The 19,816-nt window shown below is 36.1% G+C and overlaps 1 protein-coding gene across 1 annotated transcript in view; it reads right to left on the reverse strand.

Annotated features, from left to right (window-relative positions):
• nup107 (nucleoporin 107) overlaps positions 1-19,816 on the reverse strand; it is a 35,928-nt gene that overhangs the window by 3,261 nt on the left and 12,851 nt on the right. The window contains 22 exon segments of the mRNA XM_052030230.1: positions 1,045-1,158; positions 1,254-1,379; positions 1,828-1,988; positions 3,018-3,120; positions 3,519-3,631; positions 4,847-4,997; positions 5,320-5,358; positions 5,906-6,024; positions 6,127-6,196; positions 8,126-8,174; positions 8,290-8,432; positions 8,543-8,602; positions 9,044-9,120; positions 9,205-9,295; positions 9,391-9,504; positions 10,530-10,605; positions 11,464-11,552; positions 12,809-12,880; positions 14,404-14,452; positions 16,318-16,445; positions 19,234-19,260; positions 19,262-19,338. Coding sequence (XP_051886190.1) covers positions 1,045-1,158; positions 1,254-1,379; positions 1,828-1,988; positions 3,018-3,120; positions 3,519-3,631; positions 4,847-4,997; positions 5,320-5,358; positions 5,906-6,024; positions 6,127-6,196; positions 8,126-8,174; positions 8,290-8,432; positions 8,543-8,602; positions 9,044-9,120; positions 9,205-9,295; positions 9,391-9,504; positions 10,530-10,605; positions 11,464-11,552; positions 12,809-12,880; positions 14,404-14,452; positions 16,318-16,445; positions 19,234-19,260; positions 19,262-19,338 — 2,048 coding nt within the window.

The raw sequence follows: 19,816 nt of genomic DNA on the forward strand, positions 1-19,816 counted from the left end.
AGCTACATAGGTGGAAGAGAAATAAAACCAAAGGTTTGTGCCTAAAATAATTAACTTCTGCAGAAATGGAGAAGGGGTGATGAGTCTGTTGAACATAAGTGGTCATCAAAGGAAATGTGGCTACTAAGTACAGGTCTGTTGAGTACAAATGATCTTTGGAGAAATGTAATTAATAATCAAGCAGTGATTAATTGATACAAAGGGATAGTTTGTTATGATCAGATACTGACCATGGCAGAGCTCTCATATTAGGTTGTCAAGAATTGATAAATAAATGTCTGTACATTGGTTAAAAGAATACTCATTCATGATGTGCAACCTTAGCAATGGATGATACAGGTCATATGTATAATAATTGCTGTGCAATTTTATGATGTTTAAGTATCCTGGGGTTCTATAACTGGATGGCTTCCTTGCATATCCTGAATAAACCAATGAACAGAGGTGGTGACTAGACTCCCAGAACAAGCACAATTTGGTGTTCCCCAAGTTACGGAGGCGTTACATTCCCAGAAAACCATCGTATCATGATTTTCCATGTCTTCATAAGTGGAGATGCATTTCTACAGGAAGTTTTTCTCTCAACAATAATGCCCCAGTGGGTGCACAGTCTAGAGGAAGGGAATTCTGATTATATTGTAGGCAGAAGAGAAAAGCAATTTGTTTTAACTAACTAGAAATGGATTTTACCTTGTTTGATAAAGTACTGTTGTACAAGTATCAACAGAAGGGATTGCCTTGTCAGTTTCTAAAGCAAATCCCTTAAGTGGCCTCCTGCTCTGAAATAGCAGACTGCAATGGTTATCCTTGGTAAACTAGTTCAGTTGTCTGTGTACATTTTGTGCTTGTTTATTTTTCAAAAATTTCATAAGAGCAGATTTTCATTCCATATCTCAAATTTTTTGGTAGTGATGTGAATTCTGCAAGGGCAAATTTCCAGTACCCAAACTGCCAAGACATTGGGGTACTCAATTCAAATGTTTCCTTTTAGCTTTCTTACAAAAAAATCCAAAGACCTCAACAGATATTACATATTAAGTTTACCTCTCTTATGTCAACCAACCATCCTCCATTTACAAAAAGCAAGACATTATATATCTTCTCTTTTACTTCATTGGTCAGTTCTTCCAAGTTGTCACTCCATCTTTTATAATCCATCTATTGGGGAAGAGGGATTAAAAACAAAATCAATATAGAAAAAGCATTGAAAAATTCAAACTGAAACAGCTAAAATTTTTTAACATATTTTGAACCTGGAACTTTTTCTGTTTGTGCTCATGGGCCACCGTCTCTGTGAAACTTGCATTTTCAGTAATGGTGGGTTCTTGTGGTGCAGACTGCATCACTTTAAACCATTCATTAAATTTTTCATGAGCTTCCTGAAACAGAGCACAATTTACAAAATTTCATTAGTTAGACGCAGGAACTTGGGAACACTTAGGAATCATATAATACAATAAACAAAATTGCACAGAAAAATGAGAAAGTATGCTTTCACAGATTATATATAGTTTTTTAATTTAAAACTGCAATACTCTATTTAGATAATTAAGTTATGGAATAAATTAGAAAGAATTATTAATTGTGTTGAAAAACTCCAAGTTACGTTTACACCATATGGCGGAAATCAATCATCTTTTGGATCTCCAACCAATTTAATGTTAATGGTCATTCATCCATTCAGGGTTATAGGGATAACTCTGCATTCACTGTCAATCAAATTTGAGTTTGCAACTCCAACAACATAGCCTTATTTCTGTTCTGCACTCCTCGAGACGTGGTTTCACTGCTAGGAATGTAGGATTTTGGAATTCTCTCACGTCTTACCAGATAAGCTTTTATACACAAGTGTTCCCGGACAGCATTTTCATCCTCTGCTGGAGGCATGACTTCCATTCCATAACGTTCCCAGTTTGCATACACCTCAGCTATGGAATCCTGTGGGATTTTGCTGAACACTTCTTTAGCTGCTTCATGTTTCTTAGAAGCTGCAAAACACATTCATGACACTCTAATTACACAACACAAATTACATTTGCCCATTACATGGTTATAATTTATTATAAATTCTCCTATCAGTTTTGTTTTGGTTGTAATCCCTCAAATGAACTATCAAAAAAACAGTAGATGCTAGAAATCTGAAATTAAAAACAAAATGCTGGAAACACGCAGCAAGTTAGACAGTATCTGTGCAAAGAGAAACAGTTAATATTTCTGATCTGGAACCTTCATCAGAACTGACCTGAGACTTTAACTGTTTCTTGTTCCACAGAAGCTGCCTGACCTGCTGAGTTTTTCTATCTTTTTCAGTTTTTAATCTCAAACCTTCAAATGCTGCTGCTACAAGGAAAGCCTCCTCAGTTGCCAAAACAATATATATATATTACACATATCAGAAACATTACTTTGGGCATTACTAGAAACAAACTTGATTGAGCACTTAAAAGAAACCAAAAAGATACTCACAGAACTGTAACCACCTAAAATTAAAGATACATGTAGAAAATAACTTACAGCAAATTGTATCTATAATCAAGTAATGAAGACATAGCAAAAGTAGGGCTGGACAGGAGCAATCATCCTCAACTTTTAGTATTATTGTACATGACTAATATTCAGGCAAGCACAAGGGGATGCCTCTGTTGGCCTGATGGTGTTCAATTGTAGCATAAGAGTAATGTTCTTGATCACACTAGTATAAGAAAGTAAATCTGGCAATTAAAGTAATATACTGATTACTTTGACCACCTTCCTCCTTTATGGATGGCTGCAGAGTATGAGCTTGCCATACATCTTTAGGCAGATATTCTGGAGGCAGCCATGTCTGGAAAATGGACACTGCACAGCTTAATTTCAAGACAAGAGAATCCACACAACATAAATCAAAATGACTACTGAGAGTTATCCATTCACTTTTGATTTATACTTGTATTTTTTTTTAAATAATAAAGTTGCAGAATTTCCAAGTTAGTTAACAGTGTTTTAAAAACCTGCATGTAGGAAGTAAAACAACATACCCAAGAATTTCCTCATTATCGCATTGCTTTGTATTAGTGCTTCTGCCCTTTGTGTAGGATCAAACATCAACCACTCAATGACATTAATCTTCATACGATCTTCCTGTAAAAGTCATGATCCAGATGGTTAAATTTAAACTGTAATGACTTTACTGTTCTAAAACCTTTCCTCCTAATATTCAGTCGTAACAGTTAATACAACTTGCTTAAAGCAAAGTACTTTAGAAACCGAGATCTAATCACAAGCAACAGTTTAGAATCTCCATCTGATTTCATCAGAGTCCAATAAAATAGTCTAGATTGGAGGACAAAATTCCTCCAAGCAAAAACTCTGGAAAGTTATGTGAATACAGTGCAAAATATTGGTTTATTCTTGCTTCAGATATTTTACTAAGATTAGATTGAAGGAATTTCAACACATTATGGAATGAAGAGTAGTACCTTTGCTTACTAAATGCCAGTTAAGGTCATAAACATATTTATACAGAAAATAACACTCACTTTTGTGGTAGCAGTATCCAGAGATGGTGATAGATCATGGTGAGTAAAGTCCTTGGCATCCTTCTTCCTGATGTTTTCCACTACAGACTTTGTCACAGCTGCTACATCAAGACCTGTGTAATAATTTTGAAAAGACATTACAATTTTGGATTCAAAATTGGCTTGGCCATAGAAGGCAGAGAGTAGCAGTAGAGTGGTGTTATTCTGACTGGAGGTCGGTGACCAGTGGTGTACTTCAGGGATCAGTGCTGGGACCTCTGTTGTTTGTGATGTATATAAATGACAAGGACAAGAATGTAGATCGGCTGATTAGTAAGTCTGTGCATGACACAAAAATTGGTAGAGTTGTGGATAGTGAAGTAGGTCGTCAAAAGATACAGCAGGATATAGATCTGTTGCAGATATGGCAGATGGAGTTTAATCTGGACAAGTGTCAGGTATTGTACTTTAGGAGGTCAAATGTAAGGAGAAAGCATACAGTAAATGGCAGGACCCTTACAAGCATTGGTGTACAGAAGGATCTTGGGGTCCAAGTCCATAGCTCCCTGAAAGTAGCAAAGCAAGTGGTGGTAAAGGTGGCATATGGCATACTTGCCTTCATCAGTCCGGGCAATGAGTATAAGAGTCAGGAAATCATGTTACGGAGCTATAAATCTTTGATTATGCCACATTTGGAATATTGTGTGCAGGTCTGGCTGCTGCATTATAGGAAAGATGTGGAGGCTTTAGAGAGGGTGCAGAAGAGGTTCACCAAGATGCTGCCTGGATTAGAGAGTATTTGCTACAAGGAGAGGTTGGACAAACTTCATTGTTTTCTCTGGAGCATCGGAAACTGAGGGGAGACCTGATAGAAGTTTATAAAACTAGGAGAGGCATAGATAGGGTAGGTAGTCAAAGTCTTTTTCCTAGGGTAGAAATGTCAAAATACTAGAGAACATAGAGGACAAAGGTAAGAGTATAGAGTAGATAAGTTCTTTTTTTTTTGAATACACAAATATGTTTTACACTCAAAATACATACTGCTGCCTTTGGGGACAAGGTGGCATCTTTCTGATTCAATGGAGGTTCTCACACACAGGTTTCTTTAGAGTTTTTATCAAAGCCATTTTGAGAATATTTGAGCAGCCAGATGGAGCACACAGCAATTTAACTGAGACTGCTGATAACAGTGACAGTTCAGTCGTATCAAGTTATGACCATCTTAATAGAAGACTGCAGGTACCATGATCAGCAGTTACACAGCAATTTTTATTGCAAGTTAATCAAAAAGTTTATATCGCAAAAAATATTAAACACTGGAAGTAATGAAAATGAAAAGGTCTCCTTACCAGCCTCTCTTGCAAGATCTAGACAATGTTTCCTTTGTTCAGTCTCTGTGACAGTCTCCAAAAATGCTGAATATTGAGCAATACCCAACTGGTGTGGCAAGTGTCTTACATAAAATGCTATCAAATCTGTGTGCTCCATTTTGATTAGGAACTGTAAAAGAAATTATTCAGAAATGAGTTTTCAAGATTAGCAAAATAATTAGCTATTATCTAGTAGACAGTTTTGTATTTAATTTACAAGTGATGGTACTTATCATTTATTTAGTTTAGTTAGTTTAATTTAATTTAAAACTTTGCATGTATACCGAAATTACCTCGTTTAGAGACAAGGCATAAATAGCAAAGACCATAAAAATTACTATGTTCAAGCTCAAAGTCCCAAAATACTTTGTTACATTATACACAATGAATAGACATACAATTAAGTACAGCATGCTCAGAAGGGGTAGTTGGAAGGAAATTAATTATCTCACCTCAATATAACTTTTTAGAATGTCCATACAAACATCCTCCTGAAAATAATAAGATAATTTAACTAAGATCATCAGTATGAGATTTTAACTTATTTTTGTAATGAGACAAGTTAAAACAAGTTATGTAATTCTCACATCAATAGTATAAAAATTTGGATGGAGAACAAAGGAAAGAAATATATGGAGAGGGAAAGAACCCCTCCAACATTGGGACACATTCATTCCAGGATAACAATAAATCTTTGAACTCTTGCAATTAACTCCAGAGGGAGAAATAAGAAAGACCTGTGGATGATTCTACTGTTGTTATTAAGCTCTTTTCACTCTCAAGTAGCAGATATAGATCTTATAAAAATTTGATAACTCATGAAAAATGCATTTTAACAAGTCTTGTTCACAAGGAAAGCAATGTTCACTTAGTTTAATAATTAACCATACAGATAAAATAGGATCATAGATGAAATCCAATTTTAGCAAGCTTAAAATTCAAAAAAATTTAAACTTCAATTTATGAATATTGGTGTTCCATTGTGGAAAGAAACTGTTCCCCCACACAGAAACATGAAGATGCAATTAACAAGTTTACCTTTGTTGGCATGCCCAAATTCCATAAGAACAACACAAGATGAGTCATGAATCGAAGGAGATGAGGAGGAAGAAGCAACCTACACTTTGTAAGCCAATCCTGAAATTCATCCATCAGACCTATTAACGAACAAAAGACAATTTTAAACAACTGTACAACTTAGGAGATATCTATAGATACTTTATTTCCACTGAATTTACATCTATTTTTCAAAAACTCACCATCGATATCTCCCAAGATTATGTATTTCTGAATGATGTGATAATGAGCTTTATTCTCCTCCAAGACTTGCTACAAATAAAGAAATTAGTTCAACATTTACAAATTTCTGAACAGACCAAAACATTTGGTACCAATATTTAATACACACAAAATAACAACCAAACACTTTGTACCAATCTCTTTCATACAAGAAATAATGTATGCATTCTTTAACATCAAGCACTTACATTTGTGCACTTTAGAATAAAACCTTTAATCAATTTACAGAATTGAAGAATCAGAAAATTAATTTTTATTTTAAATATATTCTTGCTAACCTTGGGGAAAATCAAATATTTTAGGGTAACTGCGGAACTTATTGGTTGCAATGTACTGGCATAGACCACAAATGGCCAAATGATCTGCTGTTCTGTTTCTAGGATTCCAGACTACAATATTAGCAACCATTTCAACTTCACCTCAGTTTTAACCTTTTTAATCAGGGGATGAACATTCTGAAATATGTATGGTGACATGTGCTTCCTATTTTTATTTAACTAGAACATAAATGCCATGGCATATACCTGTTGGGACTGCATTATATTCGAAACCACCCAGATTCCATTCATTATGCTCCACACTTCCCTTCTGCAAATCTCTCTTTTTTAGTTTTAAAACTTATTCCAATCCTTTAAATGTTTCCTCTTCACTGACCTCCACTACTCAATTTGAGGTGGAAGCAATAACCCATGTTCCCCTTCAAATTTACAAAACTAGGTTTTATTCACTATCGAGGATAGGTTTTAATCTTCATCAGAAAGCTAGTCTTAAAATTGGTATGGTAACATCTAGAATCAATAAACTACATCCAAACAAAACTACATTTTTGTCAGACAAGTATACCCAGGGGCCTTGATGTTGGTGCATGATTGAGGGAAGGCTGAAAAAGTGAACTGTAAAAGCTTTATTATGATTCTCAAGACTTCACTAGTTCCTAGTTTACACAGCTTATTTTTTTCTTTTCAAATCTCTCTAAAAGAAATTCACCTCCATGCAAACCATTCTCTCCCAATTTTGTGAATTGTTATCTATATTCCATTAAGAGGACACATGGATGACCAATTTTCCATTTTCTTTTTTTAAGTTACCACATTCCTATTAAACACAACTACAATAGTACCAATCTCGGTCTCATTACTCGATGCACAAGTCAATGCAGTCCCAACAGGTCAAATCAAACTTCCTTCACAAATTCAAAATTTGCCTTCCTCTATGAACCATGTTCCACTCTATTTTTGGAAGGTCTAGTTGCATATCTTCTCTTGATTACACAATTTACAACTCAGATCTTTTAATTATCCCCAGATGGCACAATCCCCATTTCTTCTTTCATTGGAAAATCAGAACAGAAATGGGCTATTCAACCCCTTGAGTTTGCTCCAGGATTTAATGAAACCATGGCTGATCTGTATCCCAACTTAACGTCCCGCAATACCTTTTTAACAAAAATCTACATTAGATTTAAAATTAGCAATTGATCTCTCATCAGTTTTTTCCAAGAAGAGTTCAAAACCTCCATCTTCCTTTGAGCAAAGAAATTTTCTAAACATAATTCCTGAAAGTCACATCTCTAATTTTTTGGATGGTACTCCACAGACCTAAAACTCCCAACCAGCAGAAATAGTTTCTATATATTCCACTTGTTTCCCCTTAATATCTTGAAAATTCCAGGTAATACAACCTTAATTTTTGTAAACCCTCTCAATTTAATGAGAGTCAAGGAACCACTGCTGAAAAATCTATGTTGCACTCCATCTGCTCAAAGTCCTACCCCATCTATTGTCTCATCAAGCCCTTTTTATAGCTTTGCTGCAACTAAATTATTTCCTTTCCAAGGCCAATGTCTTATTTTTATTGTTCCATTCATTAAGTGCCATGGGATATCATTTTATATAAAATTAACAAATTTTAAAAAATATATAATTTAGGAAAAGCACATGCCATTTTGTTTTCTCTTACCCTTTTGTCTGTTGCTTGCATTTCTTCGAATATTGCCTCTGGTGTCCAACTGAAAATGTACAAGACCAGATATGTATTGACTTGTTCAAGAAAACTGCATTAAAGTTGAAATACAGTTGTTCTATTTTGTGATGTTTATTAACAGTTTTGAAGTTTATACTTACTTTGCTTCCATGTATTCTTTAGGTAATTCTTCCAACTCACTCACAGGACTCAATGAACGGATTTCTTGTTCCACAAGACTGTCTACCATAACCCTGAAGTATGCCCAAACACAGTCTTCCCATGTATCACACACTGAAAGGAGCTACAATGTATGACAACATTTACTGTAATACTGTAGGAACAATAGCATTTCAATATTTCTGTATGAATTTTTTTAAAGGTATGTCAAAGAGATTGTCTTGAATATCTCACCTGTCTGAGGTTTCCACTTAGAGCAGCATAGATTGCTCGTTCATATCGGTTAAACTGTTCCTAGAAATCCAAATAATTCATAGTTATTCAACATTATGAACATTTGCAAAGATCTGAAGACAAATGAAACCGCAGATGCTGGAATCTGGAACAAACAGAACAATGGAAGAACTCAGCAGGTCAAGCAATATCTGTGGTGGCACAAGGTACATGTCGACTTTTCTAGTTGAGACTCTGCATCAGTCCCAAGTTCTTTCAGTGTTCTTTTTTTTAAAAAAAGAAAAGTTCATTTAATGCAATGGCTTCCTCAATATAAAGACCCATGTAAAAATCCATTTTCTAAAATGGCCCATGGAGGATATTTTCTCATAATTCCATGATTGAAAATTCAAATAAAGCTCATTTTTCTTTAATTTCAATATAACATAGCTTGGGCTCCACATTATCTACAACATTATTCATTAAGTTCATAATGCTTTAAATTATACTTATGTAGCTTACATCTTCTGCCATCCTCCAACAACAAGCCTTCCAAACACTTCTGTATGGGTTTCCTTCGACAGTTTCAAGCTTTGCTCCTGAAATCAGAGCAAACAGTAATTTAAACCTGAGGTCATGAAAATAGCTAACAGAGAGATTTAACATTTTAGAATAATCCTCACCACCATTAAGGTTTGGATCATGGTACAGTTTCCAGCCTTCCAGCGTTGCAGCTCTCCAAGCCTGACCACAACGTTCACAGAGTCGCTGAGCCTGATGAGTGTTAAATTGTAAATTATGTTTTCTTGATAACCAAATTAAGAATGTTTATATGATTTAATGCCTAAATAAGATCAAAACAATTGTACCTTATCAGTCATTCCAGCTCGTATAAGAGCAAAGAGATATTTCATAAATCTGGCGTCATCTTCCCTATCCAAATCGGCAAGAGGCATTTTCTGCCTTATAGGAGCATCTGGATCCTTGGAAAAAATATTAAAGCATTTGGTCAGAATTTTGTTTTTGCATTGACATCAAATTCCAAACCTGGCTAGCTGAAGTAGTAAACCAAAATATTGTTCATGCTAGAAATTTAAAACAAAACTGAAAATTCTAGAAATGTTCAGCAGATCAGCCAGTCATCAACCTGGAAGTTTAACTGTTTCCATCTCCCCCTCCACCCCCCCCCCCCCCCCCCCCCCCCCCACATAAACTGGCTGACCTGCTGAATTTTTAAAGCATTTTTTGCTTCATTTTAGCTGAAACAGAGATGGCTTGCTTTAACATATTGCTCAATTCATTGGCCCACTGAAAACCAGAATGACCTTAAAGTCACTGGAAAATCTTGATCAGCTCACCAAATGAAGTTCTGTTTAAGTGGCTACAGGAAAAATTAAGGTTTAAGTTATTCCAAACAACCAAACAGGCCAAATCTTGCTGAGAAGGCTTGAACTATCTGGTTCAAACAGAACACGCCTACCTTACCAGCCTGAAGGATGCCAGGTCTGTGTCTTGGGTGGCAGCAGGGGCTCCAACCTGTCACTGTGGAACCCCAGTATCTTAAGTCACAGAGCTGGCAAAGCTCCACAGACAACTTTGCAAGCTGAGAAAGTTGAGTTTTTAAATGTTGCTATCACTGAGATATTTAAAAACTATTACAAATAAATTGTAATCACTATTAAAGAAATGAAATTGCCTAAAAATATGCACAAAATCATTATAAATGTTAAAATGAAGAAAAATAATTTAAAGGGAAATTTGTTTTATTATCCATAGGCCTATAGTCACCAGGAATCCAGTGGAGTTGTGGATCCTGCACCTGGCCTGACCTTGCACTGGTCTGACAGCCAATTCCCTAGTGAAAATATCAGGAAATTTCAACAAAATCCGGTTTCAATGTTCCAGAAAGTTTGGGACATGCATGGTTGTCCCCAACACTTCCATTTAAACAGGGAAATAAACTGATCCCTATGAATCTAATATGAAGAAAACCAGAACAAAATATTACCAACTCAGTCACAAGTGGCCTTGAAAATCCAGAGATCCCAGATCTTTGTTGTTTCAACACATGCAATGTATTTTCCCTACAAGATGAAAATAATGTTCACAAAATAGAATTGACATGTCTCCTGGCAGATTTCTCTACATTTGCTAACTTCACGTCTATTTATATCTGCATTACTTTCTGTTGATGGGAGGCTAGCCCACCATCAATTATCTCCCTCCCAACTAGTAATAAGGGGGATAATGATCTCCAAGCTGACTGACATCACCAGCCACTAACTACCACCCTATCTGCCCTCGTAGTCTGCAGATGGATATTTGATCTATTATTTTATTAGCTCAAGAAATACGTGCTTGACTTGATCTTGAATAATGAATGGCATGTCCTGAAACCAAAGTACATCTGAAATTGTGCAAATAAATTAGGAAGACTGAAGCTAATAAAATGTTGGCAAATTAATCACTATTTGCATCTTCTAAATAGCATGGAAGAGGTTAACTTACAATAAATATTCTATTCTTCTTGGCTTGTATGCAGGGGTTTAGGGGTTGGGGAAGAAGGAAAAGCACAGGTACTGCCTCAACACCATCTTAAATACAAAAGTGAGGTTACAAAAGCGTACGCATGTTAAGGATCTGCCCATATGTCAGTTAATTTAAATTCCTGAGCACATTCCTGATCTTGACCATAAGCACTGGCACTGACCTCTTCCTTTGAATGACCCATTTCTATCCTATAACTATACTATGCCAGACTCTTCCCACCAGTGAATGACATCAAATAAAGCTTCTATTTTCAATCAAAAGTCATCTATAGAATGAATGAAAGTAAATGGCTACAAATATTCAAGTAATGATCGGAGATGACACAAAGTTCTTGACTTACTTCTTGACAACTTGATTCACCCACACACCTCAGTAGAAATTGTGGTTCTTACCAGTATACAGATTTTGCATAAAATTCAATGTTCTCTGCAAAATTTCCAGCCTCATCTCTGGCAATACTCTCCAACCAGTCTACAACGATCTGTAGAATTAAAAATATAACATTAACATTCATAACAAAGATCAATTGAATCCTTAAATTGCTGATCATTGGACAAAACATCCACCAAGGAAGTGAAGCCAACCAGGAGCTAGAATCAAATTTTAATAAGTAGAATTATGAGCCATAATCATTGAAAAATGACAAATTGTACATGCAAGATGATATCAAAAATACTTTCCCAAGTAACAGAAATGATTTGATTTTTAATAAACTCAATGTTTTATATATTTATTAGTCACATGAACATTGAAACACACAGTGAAATGCATCTTTTTGCGTTACTGAGAATGTGCTGGGGGCAGCCAGCAAGTGTCGCCACTCTTCCGGTGCCGATATAGCATGCCCACAGCTCCTAACCTGTATGTCTTTGGAATGTGGGAGGAAACCGGAGCACTCGGAGTAAAACCACGCAGACAAGGGGAGAACGCACATGTTCTTTATGCTAATAGATTATGTCATCTACAATAATATTTAACATTTTACCAACTGGTGTCTCAAATACTATTGGACAAGACTAACACATGGAAGGACTTAGAGATGGTTAATTGCAGGAAATCAGTTACACATTAAGTTTAAAATATGCATCTTACATGATTGAACATTTACTTCCTTACATAAATTTCCCTTCCTTGTAGTGTGACATAGCCACACAAACACAAAAATTTATACTACTACATTTCCCAATCATCCACTGGCAAACAAACTAAAAATTAATGGGCAATTAATTACAATATGCCAGTGTGTAATAAGTTATGATGAACTTGGAGCAGCATAATTATAGGTAATGCAGTCATCCCGTTACCAAAGTAACTCACTCTAGAGAATGGAAACAATGGAGCAGCCTTACTGGTTTATTTAAAATAAAATATTCAAGACAGTTAAAATTCATTGGACTCAGATTTTATTATACTTATTCTAACAATTGACAAATGCTTATCAATTTATTGGAATATCATATTCATGCATAATTCAGTAACTTTCTGAATAGGTAAAACAAGGAGAAATTTTGATTTTCAGCACATATAGTTAAGGGAATACGATTTTAAGCAGGCAGCTCATAACTGGTAGTGCAAATACTTACTGTAAGTCAATCCAAACAAATAATTAACTCTGTTCAAAACTTAGTGGGGAAAATATAAAACTGCCTTACAAGAACAATCTGTAAAATTATCAAGTCAGCATTACAAATTTGCATGTACCATATATTTTTTTCTAGTTTGTGTATAATATAGTACCTGGCTCTGTCGGATCAGTGAATCCCGTTGAAAAAGCATTTCTACAATGGTCTTTTCAGTTGCATTTGGAGTCTGGAAAGAAAATAGTTCACATGTAGCACAAATTATTTAATATTTTTTTCATTATAAATCCTTAATGCTCAATATGCAAGTAGATTACTCCCCATTTAACATTTTATCAGCTGGAGTTTCAATCATCAAGGACAATACAGGATTATCCATCTATGGGGCAAAAGGAGATGTCAGGCAAGAAATAAAGTGCTAAGCTTTGGTCTCAGAACACGACAGCACAAGAACAGGTCCTTCAGCCTATGATGCTAACTTAAACTATACCTATCTGCTTGCAAATGATCCACATCTCTCCATTCCCTGCATGTTCATGTCCCTGTCTAAATGCCTCTTAAACACCACTATCATGTCTGCTTCCACCACCACCCATGCCAGCACGTTCCAGGCACCTACCACTCTGTGTAAAAAAAAACTTACCCCACATATCTTTAAACTATCCCCTCTCACCTTGAAGCTATGCCCTCTAGTATTTGACATATCTACCCAGGGAAAAAGACTCTACCTACCCTATATCTATGCCTCTCATAATTTTAAAAACCTCTATCAGCTTTCTCCTCAGTCTTCAACATTCCAGAGAAAACAATCTGAGTTTGTCCAACCTCTCCTTATAGCTAATACTCTCTAATCCAGGCAGCATTCCAGTGAACGTCTTCTGTATCCTCTCCAAAGCCTCCACATCTTTCCTCTAATGCAGTGGCCAGAACTGTACACAATACTCCAAATACGGCATAACCAAAGATTTATACAGCAATTACATGGCTTCCTGACTCTGACATTCAATGCCCCAACCAATGAAGGCAAGTACTCCACATGTCTTCTTTACCACCCTATCTACATGCGTTACTGCTTGCAGGGAACTACGGATTTGGACTCCCAGATCAATGCTCCTAAGGATCCTGCTCATCTTTATGGGGGAGGAGGCAGAGAAGAGTTACTTTGAGGATAAATCCAACTCTAAGATTAAATTTTAATTTTTTTTTAAATTTATACCCATTCTCCTAGGTGACCGACATAGGAAAATGATATTGAAATTTCTCATTTATACCCTTAGTTTGGATGTGTTGGGGAGGAGTAGCCCCTGTTGCCTTAAAAAAATGAACCACAACCAAAAGACATCTCCAAAGATCCCTTGTCAATCACCTGGGAGGACCAAGCGTTGCAAGTCATCAGTGTCTGGAGGTCAGTCAGTGTTTATAAACAAAGGCTTGCACAGTATAGAGCAAATATTTTTCTCTCATGAGTATTTGGAAGTCTCTTCCTCAAAGAATGGTGAAAGCGTACACAATGAATATTTTTAAGGCAGCAGTAGGTAAAAGCTTGATAAAGGTAGAAATAAAATTTCGTGGGTCGACAGAATGCAGAGTTGAGATACAATCAAGTCAGCCAAGATCTTATTAAAAGAAAGAGCAGGTTCGAGGGGCCAAATAGCCTAATCCTGCACCTAATTTGTAACTATGGTTGCTTTGAACTTAAAAATTCCTAGATTAGTGTACATTAGTATATTACTACAGTGTACCAGTACTTACAGATATGTCAAACATTACCCCCTCTTCCACACCAGATTCAATTCTATCCCTGCATAAAAATATAAAGAAAATAAACCTATTTTGTGATTTCTTATAGCCACCTCATTGAATCCAGAACAAAAATTATTTCTGGTCAAAATTTATTCAGTCCACAAGGTCACGAATATTAATATGAAAAGTGGATGCTTGAGTCTGATTATTCTCACTTTTATTTTAAATAGGCTTTTCTTTGAGGAGAACAGAAAAAATTAAAGTGAAAATTCAATTTAGCTGATGATACGAGATCTAGCTGCCGAATTGATATTTGTTCGTCAGTAGGGAATTATATAAACAAAAATGGAAATGCTTGACCAACTCAGCCCGTCAGGCAGCAGAAAGAGAAACCCTTCATCAAAGACCCTTCATCAGAGGAGGTGAACTTCTTCGATGTATGCAGAACTGGAAGAGAAGCTGCACTGAATTTAACAGTAATGGAAAACAAACAAAACTGCAGATGCTGGAATCTAAAACAACAAAACTGCATCCATGGGCATCAATGAGTAATTATGCAATTCAAAAGCAGCAAACAGCAACAATCAGGTAATGTTTTATATTTTTTTATAGTGAATCAATGAATACATCAAAAGGTACTTGATTGACTGAAGCAGATTGGGATATCCTGAACTTATGTAAATTTAAATTATTTTCTATTGCAATAAAATGCATTCCCATATATTATTTCTAGAATCAATGAAAATTGAGAAAATTTGGTTCTAAAGATGTTTAAAATGTTTCTCTAATGACAGTAAAGCAATGGATTGTATTCAAGCTGCACATTTAATTTAGCAACATACCCAAAGGAGGTTCATAAGACAACAAAATGATACAATATCATTTTCCAGTAATTGTAAATGGAAGTTGACAAAACCTTATAATTAAGCATATTGGAACATCAAATAAACTTCATAATGGAAGTATATGAACTTCAGCACCATTGCACGGCCTGAAAAATCTGTTTTAGTCATTTGATAGTTCTGATGTAGAAAATTTCATTAGTCAGTGTTCCTGCCATATAGGAATTCATCGTTAGAAAGACAGAATGAATCACTGACGATAGTCGCATGGACATTCAAATACGAGTTCAAAAAATTGAAGTCAATTTAAATATCGCAATAAATTGATCTACTTCTGATACTTTAAATGGAGTAGTATATTATGGACCACTTTCCAGTTCAGAGGCGAGAAGAGAAAAAAAAACAGACAAGGCCCTGGTCATTACATCCAAGTCTCAAGCATTTGTTTGTTATGGAAATGTCCAAGTGCAGAAATTTGGTTTGTATAAATAGGAAGCAGCGAGTACAATTATCCAAGAGAGGATGCACAGTGTGCTGCATCTCATCAGTTTTTTTGAACATCTGCTTCAATAATAGAATGTAGCTTATGTTTTGCAATAATACTTGAAAACAGATTTTCATCACAAATCATAACTAGTGTAGATTCATGCACAAATGTTTCGAATATTGAAAGTTGAACTGCAATAAACTGCACACAGAACAAGACAAACCACAGCAAAGGGAAAAGGCAGAACAATTAATTATACCAAAAAGCAGTGCTAATACAATTAGAACAGTAAACAAAAATGTGGAAAAAGAAGCTGCAATGATCACCATTTTATTTTCACTGATCAAAACCATTTACTAGAGGCCAAAGATAGTTGGAAGCAACCTGTACAGGGTGATACAGGTACAAAGACATTTGAAGCCACCACATCGTAGTACATGGATTACTAGTAATGCAAGATATAGTAAATGGCATCAATTAGAAAGTGCAAAATGTTGACAAGAGCTTGCGTGCGAACAATGAGAAATCTGATGTAATTAGTGAATGAAAACTCATAAATGATCTTGTTCCTACAATAAAACTACATGCCATTACCTGTAAAGAGAGCCAATTAAACGCCAAGTGACCATCTCTTGCTGAAGAAACCAAAGAACACTGGCTGTTTTTGAAAACTTCTGCTGTCCAGGGGTTGCACGATTCACAATCTTCTGAAGCATTTTAACCTAAAACAATTAAGCATTTATAACTGCCTACTTGGTGTTTGAACAAATACACACAAGGACAGTTACCCTGTATATGCTTTTTAATCTACCCAATCAGAAAATAAATAATATCCTTTCATAATTAGCTAAGCAGTAATTTTTCAGCACAAATTTCCCTTTTTTTCCAATTTGTCAAATTTCCAAACTTTCTACTAAAAAAAAGCAGGCTTGACTTGCTTCCAAAACTGCCAATACTTAACACCATTGATGAAAATGAAAAAAAATGCAGATATTGGAAATCTGAAATAAACACAGGAAATGCTGGAAATACTCAGCAAGTCATTAATGGAAAGGGAAACAGTTAACATTTCAGGTTCCAGACCCTTGGCCAGAATTGGGAAAGAAAACAAATTAGTTGTTGGTAGCAGAGTTGGTGGGTAGGGAATATCTCTGACTGAGTGATTGGCAGTTGGAAGCCCATTATGCTTCTTTATCTGCATTATAACAAAGACATGCTGGTCTGGTCGGCTAGGCATGCCAGTTGGAGGACTGTTGATAAATTTCACCTGCACACATCTGTACATCACTACTCATACCCTGATTTGTTCTCATGGAGAGAAATGCCCATCTTTACTGCACTCATTACTTTTCTCAGTCCCAGGCAATAGTATCAATCTTTTGTTTGCCATGACTATTTTGTTGAATCTAGAACCTGTTACTATGATCTGGCCGTTTGCAAGCAATAATTTACTGCTTGTCAAGCAGTGGTGTCTGGCTGGGTTTAATGCACCCCAAAGCCTTTCATGCCCAGAAATGATCACTACTCACACACAATTCCTCATTCTAAGCAGCTCAAGCCGATCTGTGCCAATCTCTGAGACACACTTCAGGCAGCTGAACCCATCTATCTCCACAGGTCAGTCCTTCTCGCAGAGTCCCTCTTGCATAGATACTCAACACCATTTTGCTCTGCCTTAACAGAAAGTGTTTGAGTTATTCCAGAAACATATCCTGGCCTACAAACATCTTTCAATATGCAGGCTTATCTTCCTTTCTCAATCAATAAGGTGCCTTTAATTATATATCCATAATCCATATAATTCTCCTTGGGTATGCAATAGATGCCATTCAGCATTCCAATTTATAGCTTAATCTGATTCTATCCCATGTACTGAATGCAGGACTGTTCACACCTTAGCTCTTTGTATCAGAGACAAACAAGGACTACTATTTAAGGCCTTACACCCCTAGACTAAATGCTTTAACTTGTGACAATGACAGCCCCAGGCCATTTTGAATGGATGTTCTGAAGATGGATAACTCCCATAACCTAAACTGCCAAGCCTCCTGCCTTTTCCAAAGTTTTCTCATCTTTTGCACCTACTGGCTCCCTGCCAAATCCAAGCATAGTGTTCACATGCCTTTGCCTTAAAGACGATGACCATGCAGCCTTTGCCATTTCTGTGGTCTTGCTACCAAATTATATCCAGAACTCATGTCTTGAGCAAAAATGCTTCACATTGTTAATTATTAACTAGTTCCAACTCTGCATGCTCCCTCAAATCAAGATGTATCAAACAGTTTCATCCAATTTCACTCATTTGCCAGTTTATAATAAATGATGCCAGAGCAACTTATCCAAAAAGATCTGGAAATTGCACCATTTTGCCCTTGACTTTAGCCTGACCTCATATTCACCTGGTCCCTGGCTGCACATGCTGAACTTTACATGCTCAAAAATCACAAATCTCTGGATTAAAATGTTCTTTCAAGGTTTTTACAATATCTTAAATTTTAAAAAAAAATTATATACATTATCTTAAATTATAAATTAAATAAAATTATATCCATGGTTTGACTCACTAACTTCTCATAAGTCTCCAGTCCTATTACGAGCAACAATGTTGCCTTCCTCTTTTTGCGTGGGGCTGCACTGCTGCATTGTTCTTTCCCCTGAAACCTCAACGATGCTATTCACCTATATAAACATTTCTCCTCTTTCCACACATACAGAAAATGGCTGAGACAGGTCATATCTGTAAGGAAGTGTTGATGAGGCTCTACGGGGCACCAGCGAGGCCTCATTTGGAATACTGTGTACAGTTTTGGGCCCCATACCTTAGGAAAGATGTACTGATGTTGGAGAGGGTTCAGAGGAGATTTACGAGGATGATTCCCGGAATGAAAGGACTTACATGTGATGAGCGTTTGTCGGCTCTTGGACTGTACTCACTGGAGTACAGAAGAATGAGAGGGGACCTCATAGAAACATTTAAAATGTTGAAAGGACTGGACCAGGTAGATGTGGCCAAGCTGTTTCCCTTGGTGGGCGAGTCCAGCACCAAAGGGCACAATCTTAGAATTAGAGGGTACAGGTTTAAAACAGAGAGGAGGAGAAATTGCTTTAGCCAGAGGGTAGTGAATTTATGGAATTCCTTGCCAGGTACAGCAGTGGAGGCCAGATCATTGGAGGCGTTTAAGGAGGAGATAGATAGATATCTAATTAGTCAAGGTATCAAAGGATATGGGGATAAGGCCGGAAATTGGGGTTAGAATAGTCTATTTTTCTGCTCATGGAGCAAACTCCACCCCACCCCAACCCCATTTCTCATTTCTTTTTTAATTTTCCCCTTTTCTTTGGAGCAGACTCGATGGGCCGAATGCAGTATTGAATATATGAAGTGGCTTAGGAGAAGTGAAGGATTCTCAGACAAAACCAAATTGCAGTAATTGTCATGATTTTACAATATAGAAACTATGTGTTACTCTACACAAAACAAATTGCAGAATCTAGGATTAAATTTCTTACGTGTTCATTACAATTGTCTTCATAAGATTTCAATGAGATCAAAGATAGGTCCAGATGAATGACTCAGGAAAGAATGCAAGAACTCTGGGAACAAGCGGGCTGATGCTGTTGACAGAAAATTACAAACTTGGAGTGTTACTCAATTATGGCTAAATATTTGTACTGCTTTTGTCACTAAAATATCTTTAGACTTTTGAAAGTGTTTATATTTTTATTTTTAAACTCTGTTACAAAGGCCTAATGTTGATTTAAGCCTTGCAAATGTACTGCTTTCATTATTTTAATACCACAATACAGTGTGTTTTATGTAGTTATTAAAAGGAAGCGAAGCAAAATAATAGAATTCCACCACACAGTTTTCTGCTTCAGTTTCATCAGGTTCACTCGAGGTAATGTGAATGTTTTTACTACAAAATCCATATTATCGCTTTTCGCTGAAACGTAATTATGCATTTTTGAACATTTAATGGATCCCCTTGAGTTTTAAATGTCTCTTTCATGCAAATACCAGCAATTTTATGCAATAAGTAGGTAATTAAAAACTTAAGCTACGCAAAACTTGCCAAAGTTCATTCTTTGTATT

The sequence above is a fragment of the Pristis pectinata genome, chromosome 15 (assembly GCF_009764475.1).
Source record: "Pristis pectinata isolate sPriPec2 chromosome 15, sPriPec2.1.pri, whole genome shotgun sequence".
Lineage (NCBI taxonomy): Eukaryota > Metazoa > Chordata > Chondrichthyes > Rhinopristiformes > Pristidae > Pristis > Pristis pectinata.